Source organism: Macrosteles quadrilineatus, unplaced genomic scaffold, assembly GCF_028750875.1.
Source record: "Macrosteles quadrilineatus isolate MER2022 unplaced genomic scaffold, UCM_ALF_1.0 Scaffold_4__1_contigs__length_99947679, whole genome shotgun sequence".
NCBI lineage: Eukaryota > Metazoa > Arthropoda > Insecta > Hemiptera > Cicadellidae > Macrosteles > Macrosteles quadrilineatus.
The window spans coordinates 29,878,022-29,896,360 of record NW_026542597.1 but is presented as its reverse complement, the minus strand read 5'-3'; the positions used below and the strand labels follow the sequence as shown (position 1 = coordinate 29,896,360).

The 18,339-nt window shown below is 36.1% G+C and overlaps 1 protein-coding gene across 1 annotated transcript; it reads left to right on the top strand.

The window, feature by feature from the left end:
* Positions 1-15,176: 15,176 nt before the first annotated feature.
* On the top strand, positions 15,177-16,708 carry LOC128992826 (ATP-dependent DNA helicase PIF1-like). The gene has a single exon (XM_054416568.1). It carries the CDS (start codon positions 15,177-15,179, stop codon positions 16,590-16,592), a length of 1,416 nt encoding a protein of 471 aa, XP_054272543.1. The 3' UTR covers positions 16,593-16,708.
* The last annotated feature ends 1,631 nt before the right edge of the window (positions 16,709-18,339 follow it).

Sequence of the window (18,339 nt, the reverse complement as noted above, 5' to 3'; positions counted from 1 at the left end):
TGCTTGATATTCCACGTTTTCCTAACTCATCTTATTTGACAGACCACCATAGGAAAATATTTGAATGCCATTTGTATAACATTTCGTAGAGACGAATCTCTTAGAGACGTTCTAAGCTTGTAACACTTGGAGATCACTTTTTTCACAATTAATACTTAAATATTGTTTATAACTAAATACAACTTAAATTGAGTCATGGCAGAATCAGATTGCTATTAACCTATTACAGCATTACATGTCGATTAGCGGGATTTGACCCTGCAAACTTCCAACACAGAAGACCCGAGCCCTTCACCTCACTAGCTAGACCAGCCGTACCATTGTAGTTAGTTTATTTTTATTCAAACTCAGAAAAAAAAATTAAATCTTCTTCGTGTTACTTTCTGTATACAGTATAAATAACAAAAAAGTTTATATCAATATAAAACTAATCATTATTAATAGAAAAATTGGTCCTCAACAAAAAGTAACGGGCAGAAGCGGTTGAAAATTTAAGATATTTATTAGGTACTAGCAGAGTACACGTCCTTCGTACGGGGGTATAAGTATGCTTATTGCAGTTATACTCGTGTTTTGCGTTTGTAATGGGAGAGGACACGTTTTAAGAAAATATTGTTTACTATAATTTACGGTATACTAGTACAGTATATGTATAGCACATCTACCATAGCAATAATGTTCTATCACTGCACCTAAACAATAAAAAAAGTAAAGTTTTTAGAGCTTTGTTGCTGCTTGGTTCAAATTAGCTGTTGTCATAAATGTAAAAGAATTAATAGTGCTGCACCCTGTTGGTAAACCTTATAACCTTTTAATGCTATTGCATACCATAGAACCAACTTGTGTAGTTGGAACAACTGACAAAATTCCTTAATTACCTTTAAATATGAATACTCTAACATGGAAAATTCTAGAGCCACTGGGATGGAGCCCGAAAGGATTTTTGGGATAGTAATCATATCATACTAATATTATAAATGTGAAAGTTTGTGTGTTTGTTTGTTTATTTGTTTGTTTGTTTGAAGTTCAATCACGCATTAGCTACTGGTCGGATTGTGTTGAAATTTGGTATGATGATAGCTCACATTCCCGATTAACATTATAGACATATTCTTACTTCAAAATCCTTTCGGGCTCCGCCCAAGCGGCTCTAGAGTTTCCCATGTTAACCTTATGAGTATTCATATTTAAAAGGAATTAAATAATTTTGCCAGCTGTTTCAACTACACAATTTGTTTCTATGATATTCAATAGCATTACAAGGTTAGCCTATACGGTTTACCAACAGGGTGCAGCACCATTAGTTCTTTATACATTTATGACAACAGCTAATTTGAACCAAGCAGCAACAAAAACCTGAGTGTGAGAACTTTACTTCTTTCTATTGTTTAGGTGAAGTGGTAGAACATTATGGCTATGGTGGATGTTCTATATACTATAGTATACCGTAGATTATAGTAAACCAAATTTTCTCAAAACGTGTCCTCTCTCATTGCAAATGCACAGCACGAGTATTTACTACAATAAGCATTGTATACCAACCCCGTACAAAGGACGGGTACTCAGCTAGTACATCTATATGTTAATCAGGAATGAGAGCTATCATCATGCCAAATTTCAACCCAATCTGACCAGTAGTTCTTGAGTGATTGAACTTCAAATAAACAAACAAACACACAAACTTTCACATTTATAATATTAGTATGATTGTTGTGTTCTTGAATATCGTGGAGCTAGTTATAACGGATTATAACACGGGTTCTTTCCTCGTTTCCAGTTGTAAATCTTGGTCCTGTTATTACTAAGAATATTTGTTTACAACCAGGGACAGATGTCGTTCGCCGAATGTCCGAAAGGAAGTGGAATATGCAGACCTGGCATTGTAGAACGGGGTTGAAAGTAGAGCCGAGATGGTGGTTTCTTGGGCAAAAAATGTGAAAGCACAGACCTGCCGTGGGACGAAAACAACGGAGAATGTCAAATCTTTATTGAAGGTGTCAACTTGAACATTCCCAAGTCCCTCTTACTATATTTAATCTTCATCATGAAGGTGAGGTAAGTAAAAATCCCCGTATCATCCACAGCCGTGTACGGTTTCCCAAAATCCTATTGAGGAACGTTCCCTAACAAATGAATGGAATTGTTAATATTCATGGGTGTTTTCTTTTGGTATAACCCATTTTGGTATACCCAATCTCAATTATCGATAATTAATTGATAATTGTTTTATAGAGTTATTTAAGTCAAGGAAATACAGTACAACTAAGCAAAACTATTGGTTATAGAACCCCACTATACGTTTTGAGTCCATTCAATTTAGTTGATGTTAAGAAACTCCTTAAACATAGATTTTAATTGAAATTTGAAATTTAACATTGAAATTTGGACATTGATGATACAAAAATACTATCCATCCGACTTCATTTGGCATTCGAATTTTTTTGTTTATTCTTTAAAGCCAAGACGTTTAGTTCATTTTTCAAATGGGCCAAATATGAATTGGAAATTTTGTAAGTTTTACGAAATGCCATGGAAGTGAGGTTGGACAAAATCATCTCTCCTCAACATCCTCAGCTGTGTCCAGTTGCCAAAATCCTTTGCGAGAAGGGTAAAACTGGAAGTTCCCAGGTCCTGGCCAGGTAGGCCCTTTCAGCACATTGCGTCTACAAAAAACATCCGTGTGAACCGCAGATCTGTAAACAACTGAAGACGAGCTGCAGAAGGATGAAAATATCGCAAATGTTGAAAAGAAGGGTTTTACCTGTTTTCGAACATTAATGGAGTAACTTTCCTTTAGCTGCCTAAAATAAATGGTACTGAGTCGGAAAACTGACACGTACATATGTTATTTAGTTACGCTTTTAACTAACTAGCTAATTTACTTAGACGTTACGTAACTATGAGCTTTCATGGGGAAAATATCCTAGATTATTGCAGTAACTTTTGAATCGTAATTTTTACAGCACTTAAATTTTGCAATTTTGTTCGAAGTTAAAAGAATTATTGTAGAATAATATATGTTCATCATAAACGTTTTTGTGGAAAGTTTCCATAAAAAAGGAAAAGAATAAGTACCTGGAGATACCGTGGATTATTAGTATCCTCATACCAAATCAATAGTGCTTTTATCAGATTTGATTCATTTTAGAACTGTGTGTTAATGTATTCAAGGGATGCTAGTTTTAATTCGTTTTATGAAACTTTTTGTACATTTTTTACTTTTGTAACTGCAGCAGTAAACCTGATTTTGATTAGGTGTAAAAAGCTTTTTTGTATAGAACCTTTTTTCCAAATAGTTAACACAAAACTATTAAAGCTCTACTTTTTTGGTCCATCTTCCGAAAGATCGTAATAGTTTTTCTCCGTTCACACCAAAAGTTTTTGCTACGTTAAAGGGTACCCATCTCGGTCATTATTTTTCAATGTACGTTTTTGTCTCAATAAAATCACTCATAAAGTTTTTGCCTCACCGCTTTTGACACGCCGCCATTTGTGCGCCCGTCCCCAAAGAGTTGAGAAATAGGATATTTTAAAAACATGTTTTTTCCCGGGGTTTTTGCGATCAGCTGTCGGTCCATTGTCCAATAATCCCACCCCTGGTCAGGCTTTGTTGGCAAAAAGTTCCCCCTAGAAGGGTTGTCACAAAAATCCAACTGTGGGACAAAATACACCTTGTGCAGATGTCGCTGTTGTGCCCTTCACATTGAGAAAAACAAAATTAAAAATTTGTAAAAATACAATTCATCAATTTATTTACAAATGGTTTTCACAAGTTAAAAGTGTTTACATATACAAGTGAATATGATCTTAAATTCAATGAACTAAAGATGTGAAATAATGATCATACTGAAGTGAGGAAAAATACAAGTGATGAAATAGTACATAACTTATACTATAAATTATTTAAACCCATTCAAAAAGAACGACATATTTAAGAGAAACAAACACAACTTAAAGGGCAGGGATCGCAACGCAAGATAACATAGTAACCATAGAGACAGTGCACGAGTCTACAGACGCTTCGGAAACAACCTTTGATGCCTATTAAAATGCACAACTTGCACCAGGGTCCCACTTGTTTTAATATTCGAGAAACAGTGAAAGAACTCCAAATGGAAGAACTACTGTCTGTGCTACTAACTCGAAACTAGTTGGTGAGCCTCCCTTGGCATTTAGTCTATTTTAATGATTTAAATTGAAAAAGTGAAACAATTATTGGAGAGTAACCTTTTTGTCTTCTCAAAAATTACAAACAATTATAACTTTTAATGCGCAGGAAGGAATGTATATTTATTATGAAAACCATATTAAAAGAAATAAGTTAATTAAATCCTGTATAATGTATATTGAATATTGAAGACAAGGGTAATAAATAACAGCTTCGCTCGCTCCGCTCAATTATATGCCTCTGTGATGTAATTTAAATTCCAACATCGGTGACACTTTTAGAAACTTATGTTTCAGAACTATCAGTCATTTGTAAAAGTAGATTTTTTTTATTTCCATTAGTGAGAGCCATGAGCCTTAAATTATAGTTTATAAGATCAATTTCTATATTGGTTTTAATTTTGTTCTTTGACATACGAAGGCAAACAAACGCTGTCCTGTCTCCAGATAATATCGTTTTACCCAAGAAAATATTTCTAAAGTAGCTCATAAAATACTCTCAATATTAGAGAATACTCAAGGTCACTCAAGGATTACTCGATGGAAGTGATAATGTCACATTCAGTGTGGTTGGTTTGCATGTTGTACGTTCTATGTGGCTCTACACAATTATTTTCTTCTTACGATTGCATTCTCCACAAAATGGAGACTGAGCTATTCTCTGTTACAAGTTTTTAATTAAATGAGAAAGTTTGGATGTATGGATGAATCTATGTTTGTGACAAGTGAACGCGAAAAATACTGGTCGGATTGGGCTGAAATTTGGCATGATGATAGCTCACATTCCCGATTAACATATAGGCATATTCTTATTTCAAAAATCCTTTCGGGCTCCGCCCCAGTGGCTCTGGAGTTTCCCATGTTAACCTTATGAGAAATGGAATTATTGAAACTTAACAGCTGTTTCAATTAAACAAGTAGGTTCTGTTCTATGATGTGCAATAGCATTTAAGTTACAAGGATTACCAACAGGGTGCAGCACTATTATTTCTTTTACATTTATGACAACAGCTAATTTGCAACAAGGTGAGTGAGCGTAGCGAACGAACTTCAACCTGGAGGCGAGTTAGCGTAGCGAACGAGCTAACCTGAGGGTGAGTGAGCGTAGCGAACAAACTTCAACCAGGACGTGATTGAGCCATTCGAACGAGATAATCTTGAAAATTAAGAAGTTAAACGGGGCAAAGCCCGCGGGTTACAGCTAGTTGTCAATAAAGAGAACTCAATCTCAACCAGCCATTGCAGGTATAGATCATACCATGAAGTTAATGGCTTCTCTAGAATACCACAAAAAATTGTTTTAATTTAAAACCAACCTCTTACACTGAGTTTAGTTGATAGTTTGATGAAATTACAAGCCTTACCTTCATCGTTATTTACAGACATTTCTAACTCCAATTGCTGCGATTGAGTGAGCCTTTGCTCTTTACTATATTAGAAATATATTTAAAAAAAATGTAGTTTAAAACATAACGACCCTTCCACATAGAAAATTATTTTTAGAGACCCTTTTTATTTTAAAATTACATACATTTGACGAATAGTCCACACAGTGTGTTATCATTGGGTTCACCTTTGGTGTTTTAATTGCAAATATCAGTCAAATCTAACAATCACCCCTCTCTTGGTACACTTTTTTTAAGTTCAAGTTTGAACATTTTAAACCTAATTAGGAATACTGCACTTCTTTAAATAGTGTATGCTGGAAAATATTGTGTTTTAATACATAAAGAAATTAAGTGCTAACAACTCCCCTACACAAAATATAACTTATTCAACCTCTGTAAGTTTATCAAAACAATTTGACCACCTCCATACATATTTTAATTATCTAATCACTACTAAATTTTAAAATTCATACTATGTTTCTAAATTATACTTACTGTGGGAAAACTCCTTTAAATAGTGACTGTAATTGATGGAAAGTTGGGCTCTCGCTAATACTTTAGCAGATTACCAAAAGACCAAAGTAGACTGGATTTATATTTAGTTGACTTCGTTCACCATGAGGGTCTTCGAACTTTCGAAAATAATCCATTTTTGCGTCACGAAACGCTCTCTAAAACTAACTTCCCCAAACTGAAGGTCGTTGAACTCCCGAGGGACGAAAAGACGCCGCGCAGGTAGTTTTATAGGGGATGTTCACTTTTTATATAAAATCCCGTTTCGGCAGTTTCCGGGGTCAATGCACGAAACCTTTAAGTTAAAAAAATACTGGACCTGATGGGTTATAAGAACGTTTGTCAGATTTTAAACCTACTTTGGGTTTAGTTTTTTACGTTAACTCCAAACCATGTTTGGGCTCCAACATAATATAGTTGATTATTGTAAATAAATAACTAAAGAGTTGAGCCGAATTCAAAATTCATCCAAAACTTATTTTACTAATATTATTATTAATTTGTTAAAAATATTATTTTTTATTATAATTATTTGAATTTTAAACTAAGGCTTACTTTAGGTTTTGAAAATAAATTCCAGGAGATGAAGCTAAATATCAATACACAATACTGTTAATAATGGTTTTACCTCAGGCTGAAATCGTGATTGTTTTTATTAATCCATGTTTTGATAAAGAATAGTAGTTTACGCAACGATTACTACTTTACCTACGACCGTTTTTTAATTACTATCAATCTGGATTTAATTACTAACAATCACTAATGATAACTTTTTAGAGAGGTTATGTTTTCGTGTATTGTCATTGCCACTGAAAGTGATGCAACGACTTGTTGTATAATCAGCTGATTTCCTGTAATTACGTGTTTGTTAAACTTCGTTAAATATTACATTGCTAGCAGCATTCTTACCATAAATAATATTGTATCTATATAATTAATACGCTACAAGAAACTTTGTCGGTTGAACTCCTCCGCCATTTCTTAACCGATTTTATCCATTGACGTCTCATTGGAAAGAGCGTGTCGCGTAGATTTGCAAACTGGCCTTACATTTTTGAAAAAGTCCCTTGGACTCTGCCCCATTGGCTTTGAAAGTTCCCATGTTATCCTTATGGAGAACACAATTGTTTACATTTTGATCAGCTGTATAATTTAATTGCTGTTATTTATTTTTCAATTCAATGAAACGCATTGAGTACATTTATTTACTACAGTATTTGAGTTTGTGTAAACATAACCCCCAAGACGGATCGTGTTAGTATGGTTGTATCTCAAATTTGTGCATTTATCGTTGTTTTGTGTAGCTATAATGTGTTTAATTGTTGTTTTTTTCTTTTAAATGCCTACGACGTGACGACAACGAAACATAGACAGGAGGCGTAATCGTGATAACGACCGTAGCTACAGAACAGTGTCGCGTAATAGGCTCAACTCATCTCAGTCAGCACCTGACCTTGGAGAATCTCAACTATTAGGTTACAAAAAATGCGCCCTAACACTACCCCAAAACGACTTTTTGTTCTCAATTGGCCCTCTATCAATGACCTGTGTTGCCTGTACAGTGAGGCATTTTGAGAAGGAGAAAACAGGCCGGAATGCTTTAGGTTTATCAATAACGAAGATAAACATGGTCTGCGTTACACACCGACCGGTAATGTTTGAGTTGACTCTTTTGAACTCCATTGTAAATATGACTGTTATTCGTTTTGAAATAACTCCTGTAATAATTTGCAATTGCTCGAATTCGAGCAACGTGTACACTAGTCAGGTACAATTCGGCAAATATTTCATTTATTTTTGGACTTCCACCAACTTAATTAAGAATACGCGAGTATCAACATGAACAAGTCGGATCAACAATTAAATTGGTCAACTGATCAGCTGATCAGATGATTAGTTGACGTTCGAAGCATTACAATTTTAATTCTTTTCTCTCAATACTTGAACCTCATTGGTCCGTTAGGCCCGTATTACACTATCATAGTTCTATGACATATATCTATTATCATATGTCTTTGATGAAAATTATTACAGTGTAATGTACCAACTATTATAATGGTTTTGAACTATGATAATATGTTCTCCTTGAGAGAACATATCTATACTTCTATACTATTATATAAAAATCTTGTGGTGTCTGTATGTGTATTACTAATAGGCGCATAAACTACTGAACTGACTGGGCTTAAATTTTACAGAAATATAGCTACCATACCAAGGACCATAATAGGACTATTCACACTTCGATACTGACCGTGGGCTTTGCCCCTTTGGCTTTAAAAGTTCTGAGTTGAGGATTTTAAAAGTAAATATTGATTGGTCTCCATGGCTGCCATGAGAACAAACACAATGTTTACAATTTGCTATGCCACCCAAATGTAAACAAGCTGAACTGTCAAACCACATTAATTCACAATGCCACAGCTGGTTTATAAATAGGAGGCATATAATATTCTCTACAATCATGTTTATTTATTCTTATATTTGATGGTTCATTGATTATTTATTTTATGAAATTAGTGAGATTGTATATCTGATGCTGTATCTAACCCTAATTAATTATTTAAAATTTTGCTAATGTGAATAATTGTATTGAAAGAGTTTGGTGTAAAAATAGTGAAATTATAAAGTTCACATTTACTTGAATCATTTTAACATTTTTGAACAATTAACATGTGTTTAGAGTAGGGCACACACCTTAAAAATTGAAACATTTTTCTCAAGGAGATAATTAATTGTATATTTTTGCCATTTTGAGAGAAATATTTTTCACACCATTAGCCTTTTCCCAAATTTTTAAATCATATTTTCATACTAGCTGAGTACCCGTCCTTCGTCCGGGGTAGATGTATGTTTGAATGGTGCTTTTTGAAATCTGAAATTAAAAACATTGTAAAATAAGTAAACTCAAGGGAGGTGAAAAAGTTTTAATAGGAACATGTTAAGATAAAATATATATTTACAATACAGACTTATAAACAATGTTTACAGCTTTCCTATCTTTTGTGAAAATATACAGGTTTTTTCCACTAGAAACACGTGAGCAAGCAACGTATAATTGCCCATGGGAGAAACATTGTGTTTCCAAATAGAGGCCTGCAACCTGTAGAGTCTGTCCTTGTGCTTTATTTATCGTCATTGAAAAAGCAACCTTTAAGGGGAACTGAAGGCGCTTAAAATTGAAGGGTAGGTTTGCTGTTGTAATGGGAATCCTGGGAATGAGTACTTCTTCCCCCTTTGCAGAACCAGTTAAAATCTTAGCTTCTATGACATTTTCTTTTAATGATGTAATTAAAAGCCTAGTACCGTTACACAACCTAGGTGGCTCTAAGTTCCTAAGTAGTATTACTGGGATTTCTAATTGCAATTCAAGCTTGTGCGGGGGAATACCAGGCAGTTCCAAGGTGTTAAGAAACTCAACAGGGTAGTGTAGTGCTTGCTCCTCTTCTGTAATTGAATCAATGGACAAATAAGATTTAACTTCACCATGAATAATGTTCATAATTTTGCTGTTTATTTTGTTCACATCGTCATTTTTGGGGGCTAAAATTGCTCTGCAGGATAACCATTCAGGATCATAGTGGTTATTTTGTAAGTCAGGAAACACACTTGCTTATAGCAAGTGTGTTTCCTGACTTACAAAACAACCACTATGATCCAACGTGGAACTCCAGCAGATGAAATCAATTCCTGTTTGAAAAAGTCTGTCCTATGGAGTCATATTGAGCAGTATCACTTGGTTCAAAATATGAGGGTAAGTCTCCATAACGACTGTGATGCCAGACAATTTTCAGGTGATTTGCTCAAGATTGGTGAAGGTAGAATGAAAACTGACCAACATAAGATGATTTCCTTCCCAGAAAACTTTGGTCACATGGTTGCTTCTGCGGAAGAGCTTATAGCTTATAGCTCTTCCGCAGAAGCAACCATGTGACCAAAGTTTTCTGGGAAGGAAATCATCTTATGTTGGTCAGTTTTCATTCTACCTTCACCAATCTTGAGCAAATCACCTGAAAATTGTCTGGCATCACAGTCGTTATGGAGACTTACCCTCATATTTTGAACCAAGTGATACTGCTCAATATGACTCCATAGGACAGACTTTTTCAAACAGGAATTGATTTCATCTGCTGGAGTTCCACGTTGGATAACTGGTAGGGTTTGTCTAAAGTCCCCTGACAACAAAACAACTAAGCCCCCCATTAAATCTTGACTATTTCTGATGTCTTGAAGTGTTGCATTCAATGCTTCAAATACTCGTTTGTGAGACATTGTACATTCATCCCACACCAGTAATGTACAACGTCGGAGGACTTCAGCTCGATCAGAGGTTTTGCTGATATTGCATTGTGTGGTTTCAGCAGTTGCTAGGTTAAGTGGTAGTTTCAATGCAGAATGTGCAGTTCTTCCACCAGGTAGAAGTGTTGAAGCAATGCCAGAGGATGCAATCGCAAGAGCAATGTGATTTTCTTTTCTCAGCTTAGCCAATATGAGAGTTATAAGAAAAGTTTTACCTGTTCCACCTGGAGCGTCTAGGAAGATAATTCCTCCTTTTCTACTCTCAATCCTCTCTAAAATTGTATCATATACCACTTGTTGCTCGGGTAGAAGTTTTGGTAACATCTCTTGTACTTGGAGCTGCATATCGTCGATGTTATATGCCATTTCTTTAGAAGTTCAGGGTTGATTCCATTCAATAAGTTTGGAGCGGGTAAGCCAAACGAACTTAAATCTTTCCCACTCATAGACTTCACCAGTTCTTGGATATTCGTTAGGGCCTCATTGTAAACTATGTCATTGTACTGAAGGTCAGGGACGACTTCCCTGTGTCGATGTAAGATATCATCAGACAAATCATTTCTGAATGATTCCCACAAAGTTATAGGGCTTGACAACTCACACGTACTTATCAATATTACAAATAGATGGCGTACACGAGAAGCTGAGCGAGTCAGAACAGCTTCTTCCATCGTTGACTCCCAATGGTTGTCATTCTCAAGCAGACCAAGGGCCTGACAGGCTTCTCTGTATGTGCCACAAATTTGGTTATTTACTGTCCTTAGTTGCTGAAAAGATGTAGGGCCTCTTACTTTATGAAGAAGCAAACGAAGACAATAGCACTCAAAGTTTGCCGGATGAACAGTATATACACGACCTAATGCATCTGAGTATTTAACATCTGCATAACCATGGACAGGTGTTCCTTGAATTCGGCGCCTGAATACTTTCTCGGTTGCGTTGAAAGTGAAATAGTGTGGAACTTCATGATACAAAAGTGTTTTTGCAAAATCATCATTTTGGCATAGATCAAAGAATGCAGTCAACGTGGTTGGTGGTGGGTTTTGCAATCTTTCATTCATGTTTTCCTCATTAAAGTATACCCGCTGACCATTTTCTAGGTGTACTGATAGATGAGTCACAGTTGGTTTCCTCTCATGCACTGGGAATCCAAATATGCGCCAAGCAGCCTCATTACTACTTAAGTAACGTCCGGTTTGATAAATAGTCACTTCATCCTTTAGATTGTCTAATTGTGCGCCTTTCACCAAATTGAATGCAGCTTGGTCACTTCCCTTGTGTATGTATTTACAAACGTACTTTATGGCCTTAACTGAGCTGCAGTATTCTACATTGATGTGCGCATTGAAGATCTTAATCAAAGTTGGGCAATATGGGACAATCCAGCGGTTGTCTATCTCCACAGCAACATTTCCAGCAGCTTTCATATTAATATGACCCGTGAATCCACCATCATGTGGACTCCGTCTACGGTACATAGGATAACCATCATCATTTGTTTGGGTGTTTTCAATCAGGGGCCTTGGGTAGTGTTTCGTACATTTGCCGTCTTTCATGCATGGAGACCGTTGGCTGTAAGCACCACAAGGTCCGTGTACCATATGTTTCAGTACATACTCATGAAGAACCGGATCAGAGGTACGTTCTGGGATTTCAGAACTAATGACACTGTCAATCTGATTAGGACGGATTTTTTCACATAACCAAAGGAGGTAATGGATGTGAGGTAATCCACGTTTCTGCCACTCTACAGTGTAGATAAAGCATCTGACAGAGCCAAAAACTTCCCCTTTGTTGATCACTGCGACAAAAATCTTTATTTTTTGATGAAACACACGTGAAACAATGTCATGTCTGTCTGTTGCTTTCTGCCCTGGAAGCAAGGATTCCAATATTTCGGGCCATTTTGGATTGCATGTTAAAGTTATAAATAAGTCCGGGCGACCGTAGTTTTTAACATAGGTCAAAGCGTCTTGTGCCCTTTCACTTAAATACCTCGGAGATCCTACAAAACTTGAAGGAAGGATAACAGATTGGCCAATATCATTAGCACTCAGTGTCGCATCATTGTTCAAAGCATCTCTCAAATGCACGTAGCTCTCAGCCCTAAGTTTTTTTTTGATTGAGCTTAATGTACAGTAGGCGTTCAGTTTCTATTTTGGCGTACATGTCAACTATGAACTGGTTTAGGAGCTGTCTATACCTCAAGATAGTATTAAAATCGTCTTCGCGTACCATTAACATGTACGCATAGAAATCCATTGACGAAACCTTCTTGTTTGTAGGGAGATTAGTATTTGGATCCATCATGGGGATACCAAAATGATACCCCTCTTGTCCTTTTGAGAAAATTAGTGGGTATTGTAGTGCATCGTAGAAGCGGTGAGTTTCAGACACTCGGAGAAGATTGCCATCACGTTTCCTTAATACAATGTCTCGGCTCTCAAACTCATTTCCAGCAATGACAATCGCCACTTCATCTGCAGTAGGAGCATTGTACCGGCGTTCATGTTCACCAGGTGGACGGCGGTCAGCACGAATTACAACTTTGTAGTTATCTGTTGGAAGAAGTTCCATAGCAGTTTTAAAAGAACGTACTAATTGATTTTCTTCATGAAACATTTGCTGTATATCTTCGACCGTTGTACGACAAACACCAGGTATGTTGTTGCAACGTGTGTCTGTTTCAATGTCCTGATCCCCAATAAAATATATTTGTAGAAAGCTATGGGGCTTTCCTGAAGGAGGAAGAAGGCTACCAATGCGGTGATAAACTTGTCCCTGAACAGTAAAAGTAGTATGAAAATGAGGAACAATAGTCTGAACAGATGCTCCAAAAGATGTCATTTGGAAACACATATTATATTTTCTAATATTTTGTAAGAAATCTTTTGATTCCCTTGTTTCTCCCTTGAGCAAAGTGAGAAGGGGTTCAGGTGGCTCTTCCAAATGAGTAACTTTGACTTTGCCACTTGAGCAACACATTCCAACAGATTCTCCTGGCCACTTGGCTGCTCTGCAATGCCTACATATACTATTAATATGTCCAATTGAAAGAAGATTGTGGTTTTTGTAATCAATTGTTGGGTCATAATTAAATGCTATGTGTTTAAATGAATCCCACTTTCTTGTCATAAATTGTTGCCTGTCATTTCTTCGAGCGAGTAGGTTGGCTTCATGCTGTTCATTAGTTTGAGTTAAACGCTGTGCAGCGTGTCTTACTGAATCCTCTTCTCTACGTAGCAGACGCTGTTGAGGAGTTTCTTGGGACCGTAGGTAAGCAATCCTGTTAGCATTGGTTTGTAATCGAGCCTGACGACGTTCTGAAGTTTCAGAAAATCGTTGTAGTGCTGTAGTTTCTGCGTTTTTTTGCAGACGGACTTGTCTCTCTTGAAAGGACTCCCTTTCTCGCAAAGATGCCATTGCCCTTGCCTTAGCAGGACGACTGGAGAGGTTGCTCTTTTTTCTTTTAGGCATTTTAATATCCGAAAGTCCCACATGTATGTTAAAAAAGATTAAATTCCAATAAATCAAAAAAAACTTTATATAAAACTTAATATATCAAAAACTTTTAACTTTCTAATTACATTTAAAAAACATTTTCAAAAAATAAACAAATAAAAATCTCAAATCCTTTACTTACTTTTAAATTATAAAATAAAACATAGACAAACAATAATTTACAACATCTGGTTAATATTATGGTATAGCATTTAATTTGAATGAAATGAAACAGGTGATCTTGCTTCTAAAAAGCATTGCTCACTCAGCATTGAATATAAAAAAAAACTTATTATATACTATGTGAACAAACAAAAACATTAATACTCTTACTACTAAAACAAAACAAACAGAAACATACTATTTAGCTATTAAATAATAGGACTATTTAGTATTTAGTCCTACTATTTATAGCTCCTAATATTTATGCACCAAAGGCAAAGGCATATATACAACTTTTTTATTGTTGTTTTTAATTTGAAATATTTGTATATCAGCTTAGAATTAGTAAATTTAATGTCATTCAAACAATGTTATTGCAAGGGTAGGTTAAGTTAAGAGGAACTTGGTTGAAATTATACATGTAATGACCTTGAAACGCTCGTAAAAAGATATTCATTATTAGAATAGAATGTAAAATCTACAGGAAGTGTAAAAAGTTATAATATAGAGTAGTAGCTACCTCTGGATTAGAAAACATCATAACTCTATTGTTCCACACTATTTTACTTTCAACGCAACCGAGAAAGTATTCAGGCGCCGAATTCAAGGAACACCTGTCCATGGTTATGCAGATGTTAAATACTCAGATGCATTAGGTCGTGTATATACTGTTCATCCGGCAAACTTTGAGTGCTATTGTCTTCGTTTGCTTCTTCATAAAGTAAGAGGCCCTACATCTTTTCAGCAACTAAGGACAGTAAATAACCAAATTTGTGGCACATACAGAGAAGCCTGTCAGGCCCTTGGTCTGCTTGAGAATGACAACCATTGGGAGTCAACGATGGAAGAAGCTGTTCTGACTCGCTCAGCTTTTCGTGTACGCCATCTATTTGCAATATTGATAAGTACGTGTGAGTTGTCAAGCCCTATAACTTTGTGGGAATCATTCAGAAATGATTTGTCTGATGATATCTTACATCGACACAGGGAAGTCGTCCCTGACCTTCAGTACAATGACATAGTTTACAATGAGGCCCTAACGAATATCCAAGAACTGGTGAAGTCTATGAGTGGGAAAGATTTAAGTTCGTTTGGCTTACCCGCTCCAAACTTATTGAATGGAATCAACCCTGAACTTCTAAAGAAATGGCATATAACATCGACGATATGCAGCTCCAAGTACAAGAGATGTTACCAAAACTTCTACCCGAGCAACAAGTGGTATATGATACAATTTTAGAGAGGATTGAGAGTAGAAAAGGAGGAATTATCTTCCTAGACGCTCCAGGTGGAACAGGTAAAACTTTTCTTATAACTCTCATATTGGCTAAGCTGAGAAAAGAAAATCACATTGCTCTTGCGATTGCATCCTCTGGCATTGCTTCAACACTTCTACCTGGTGGAAGAACTGCACATTCTGCATTGAAACTACCACTTAACCTAGCAACTGCTGAAACCACACAGTGCAATATCAGCAAAACCTCTGATCGAGCTGAAGTCCTCCGACGTTGTACATTACTGGTGTGGGATGAATGTACAATGTCTCACAAACGAGCATTTGAAGCATTGAATGCAACACTTCAAGACATCAGAAATAGTCAAGATTTAATGGGGGGCTTAGTTGTTTTGTTGTCAGGGGACTTTAGACAAACCCTACCAGTTATCCAACGTGGAACTCCAGCAGATGAAATCAATTCCTGTTTGAAAAAGTCTGTCCTATGGAGTCATATTGAGCAGTATCACTTGGTTCAAAATATGAGGGTAAGTCTCCATAACGACTGTGATGCCAGACAATTTTCAGGTGATTTGCTCAAGATTGGTGAAGGTAGAATGAAAACTGACCAACATAAGATGATTTCCTTCCCAGAAAACTTTGGTCACATGGTTGCTTCTGCGGAAGAGCTTATAGCAAGTGTGTTTCCTGACTTACAAAACAACCACTATGATCCTGAATGGTTATCCTGCAGAGCAATTTTAGCCCCCAAAAATGACGATGTGAACAAAATAAACAGCAAAATTATGAACATTATTCATGGTGAAGTTAAATCTTATTTGTCCATTGATTCAATTACAGAAGAGGAGCAAGCACTACACTACCCTGTTGAGTTTCTTAACACCTTGGAACTGCCTGGTATTCCCCCGCACAAGCTTGAATTGCAATTAGGAATCCCAGTAATACTACTTAGGAACTTAGAGCCACCTAGGTTGTGTAACGGTACTAGGCTTTTAATTACATCATTAAAAGAAAATGTCATAGAAGCTAAGATTTTAACTGGTTCTGCAAAGGGGGAAGAAGTACTCATTCCCAGGATTCCCATTACAACAGCAAACCTACCCTTCAATTTTAAGCGCCTTCAGTTCCCCTTAAAGGTTGCTTTTTCAATGACGATAAATAAAGCACAAGGACAGACTCTACAGGTTGCAGGCCTCTATTTGGAAACACAATGTTTCTCCCATGGGCAATTATACGTTGCTTGCTCACGTGTTTCTAGTGGAAAAAACCTGTATATTTTCACAAAAGATAGGAAAGCTGTAAACATTGTTTATAAGTCTGTATTGTAAATATATATTTTATTTTAACATGTTCATATTAAAACTTTTTCACCTCCCTTGAGTTTACTTATTTTACAATGTTTTTAATTTCAGATTTCAAAAAGCACCATTTAAACATACATCTACCCCGGACGAAGGACGGGTACTCAGCTAGTTATCATATATTTGATAATATAATATGTCATAGAACTATGATAGTGTAATACCGGCCTTACCTGTGTGGATATGAGAAAACTATGCGGATATGAAATGAAACTATGCGGATATGAAAGTAAACAGCTGTAAAGTGAAACTTTTCAATTCTAAGAACTGGACTGAAACGGCTACTTTAAAAAACTGTCGTAGGTAATAGTATATTACGTTACTAGTCCTGAAAATAAGTGTTTACCGGACGAGTGTGGTCGTTCCCGTGCGAGACGAAGTTGAGTACGGGATTACCATACGAGTCCGGTACACACATTTTGGACGAGTTACGTACGATAGTTTACGCCATACTACTAAATCCGTACAAATCCTTATATATTTCCACCAACTAAAGGACTAAAAATCACTAGTCATAACCTCTAAGAGAGGTTATGTTTTTGTTTATAACCACTCACTGCCACCTAAATACAGTATAATCAGCTGATTGGTGTCCGGCAAAACTCATTGCAGCACAGTAGTACGCAATGAAACCCCATTTGAATAAGCTGGCGGCAAACAGCTGTTTTCTGGACTAAATCCTTGCGTGGGAAGTTCGTCAAAATAATGTAGTGTGGCGTAAATATATTTTATGAGATCCCTAATATTAGTCTAATATTCAATGCTTCCTGTAAAGAAGAAAATTCTCGGATCGATCTAAAACAATGCTTCTCTTAAAAACACTATGTTTGGAGAAATAACAAACGTAGGTGAACGGTAGGAACAGTGAAGGAAGTTGCAAAAATATGATTTCTTCTTTTCTCAATGATAGGTTCATAGGATAAAATTTATATTTTTTAAAACTATTTTTTATTATTAATTGTGATTAGATTCAACCACAAATTGTAGTATTTTTTATTGTAGTGAATACGAATCCTGTAATTATCAAGTAACAAATTTCCATTCATGTGATAATTATGTTACAAGACGTTACAGATAGTGTCGGTTATACGTTACTAAATGTGCTAATCAAGTAACTTACGTTATAACACTGACTATACACCTCTGTTATAATCACAAAAGCTTGAAATACATTGGCACCCGTTTATACCAATTTATAAAAAGATTAAAAAAAATTCATCCCAAATTGCCTCACCCCTCGCCCAATGTAGGCTAATACCCGCCAAAACACCCCACTTGTTCCCGCGTTTTTTACACGGTCGCGTGTTTATTATTATCCCTTCACCCTTCGCAGGTGCATAATAAGCGTGTTGCTCTTTAACCCCGCCCATCGGGTTTTTCACGCGGGGTGTTTTTTACCCTCACTTGTTGCGCATATTTGTTATGCACCTCTCCAGTTCAGGGGTTGCACGTTAGGGGTTGTTTTTTTTCACCATGAAACTACTTCTTAACATGTTTTTATATTGCTCGTGCCCCTCTTGCTCCCTATTAATCCGTGTGTCGTGTGTTTACGGTTTCAATTGTGGTGTTTAATAAAGACTTTGTAAAAAGTATTATCTCGATTTACATTTAAATTTTGAATCTTTATTTATCCCCTGTTGAACCATTGATTACAAGCATGAGTCTAGTTCTATCATTCGTGTATTATGCATAGTTTTTATCGTATTTTTAAGCG

Coding starts and splice junctions, on each gene's coding strand:
- LOC128992826 (XM_054416568.1), top strand. CDS start 15,177: ATGGCATATAACATCGACGATATGCAGCTCCAAGTACAAGAGATGTTA.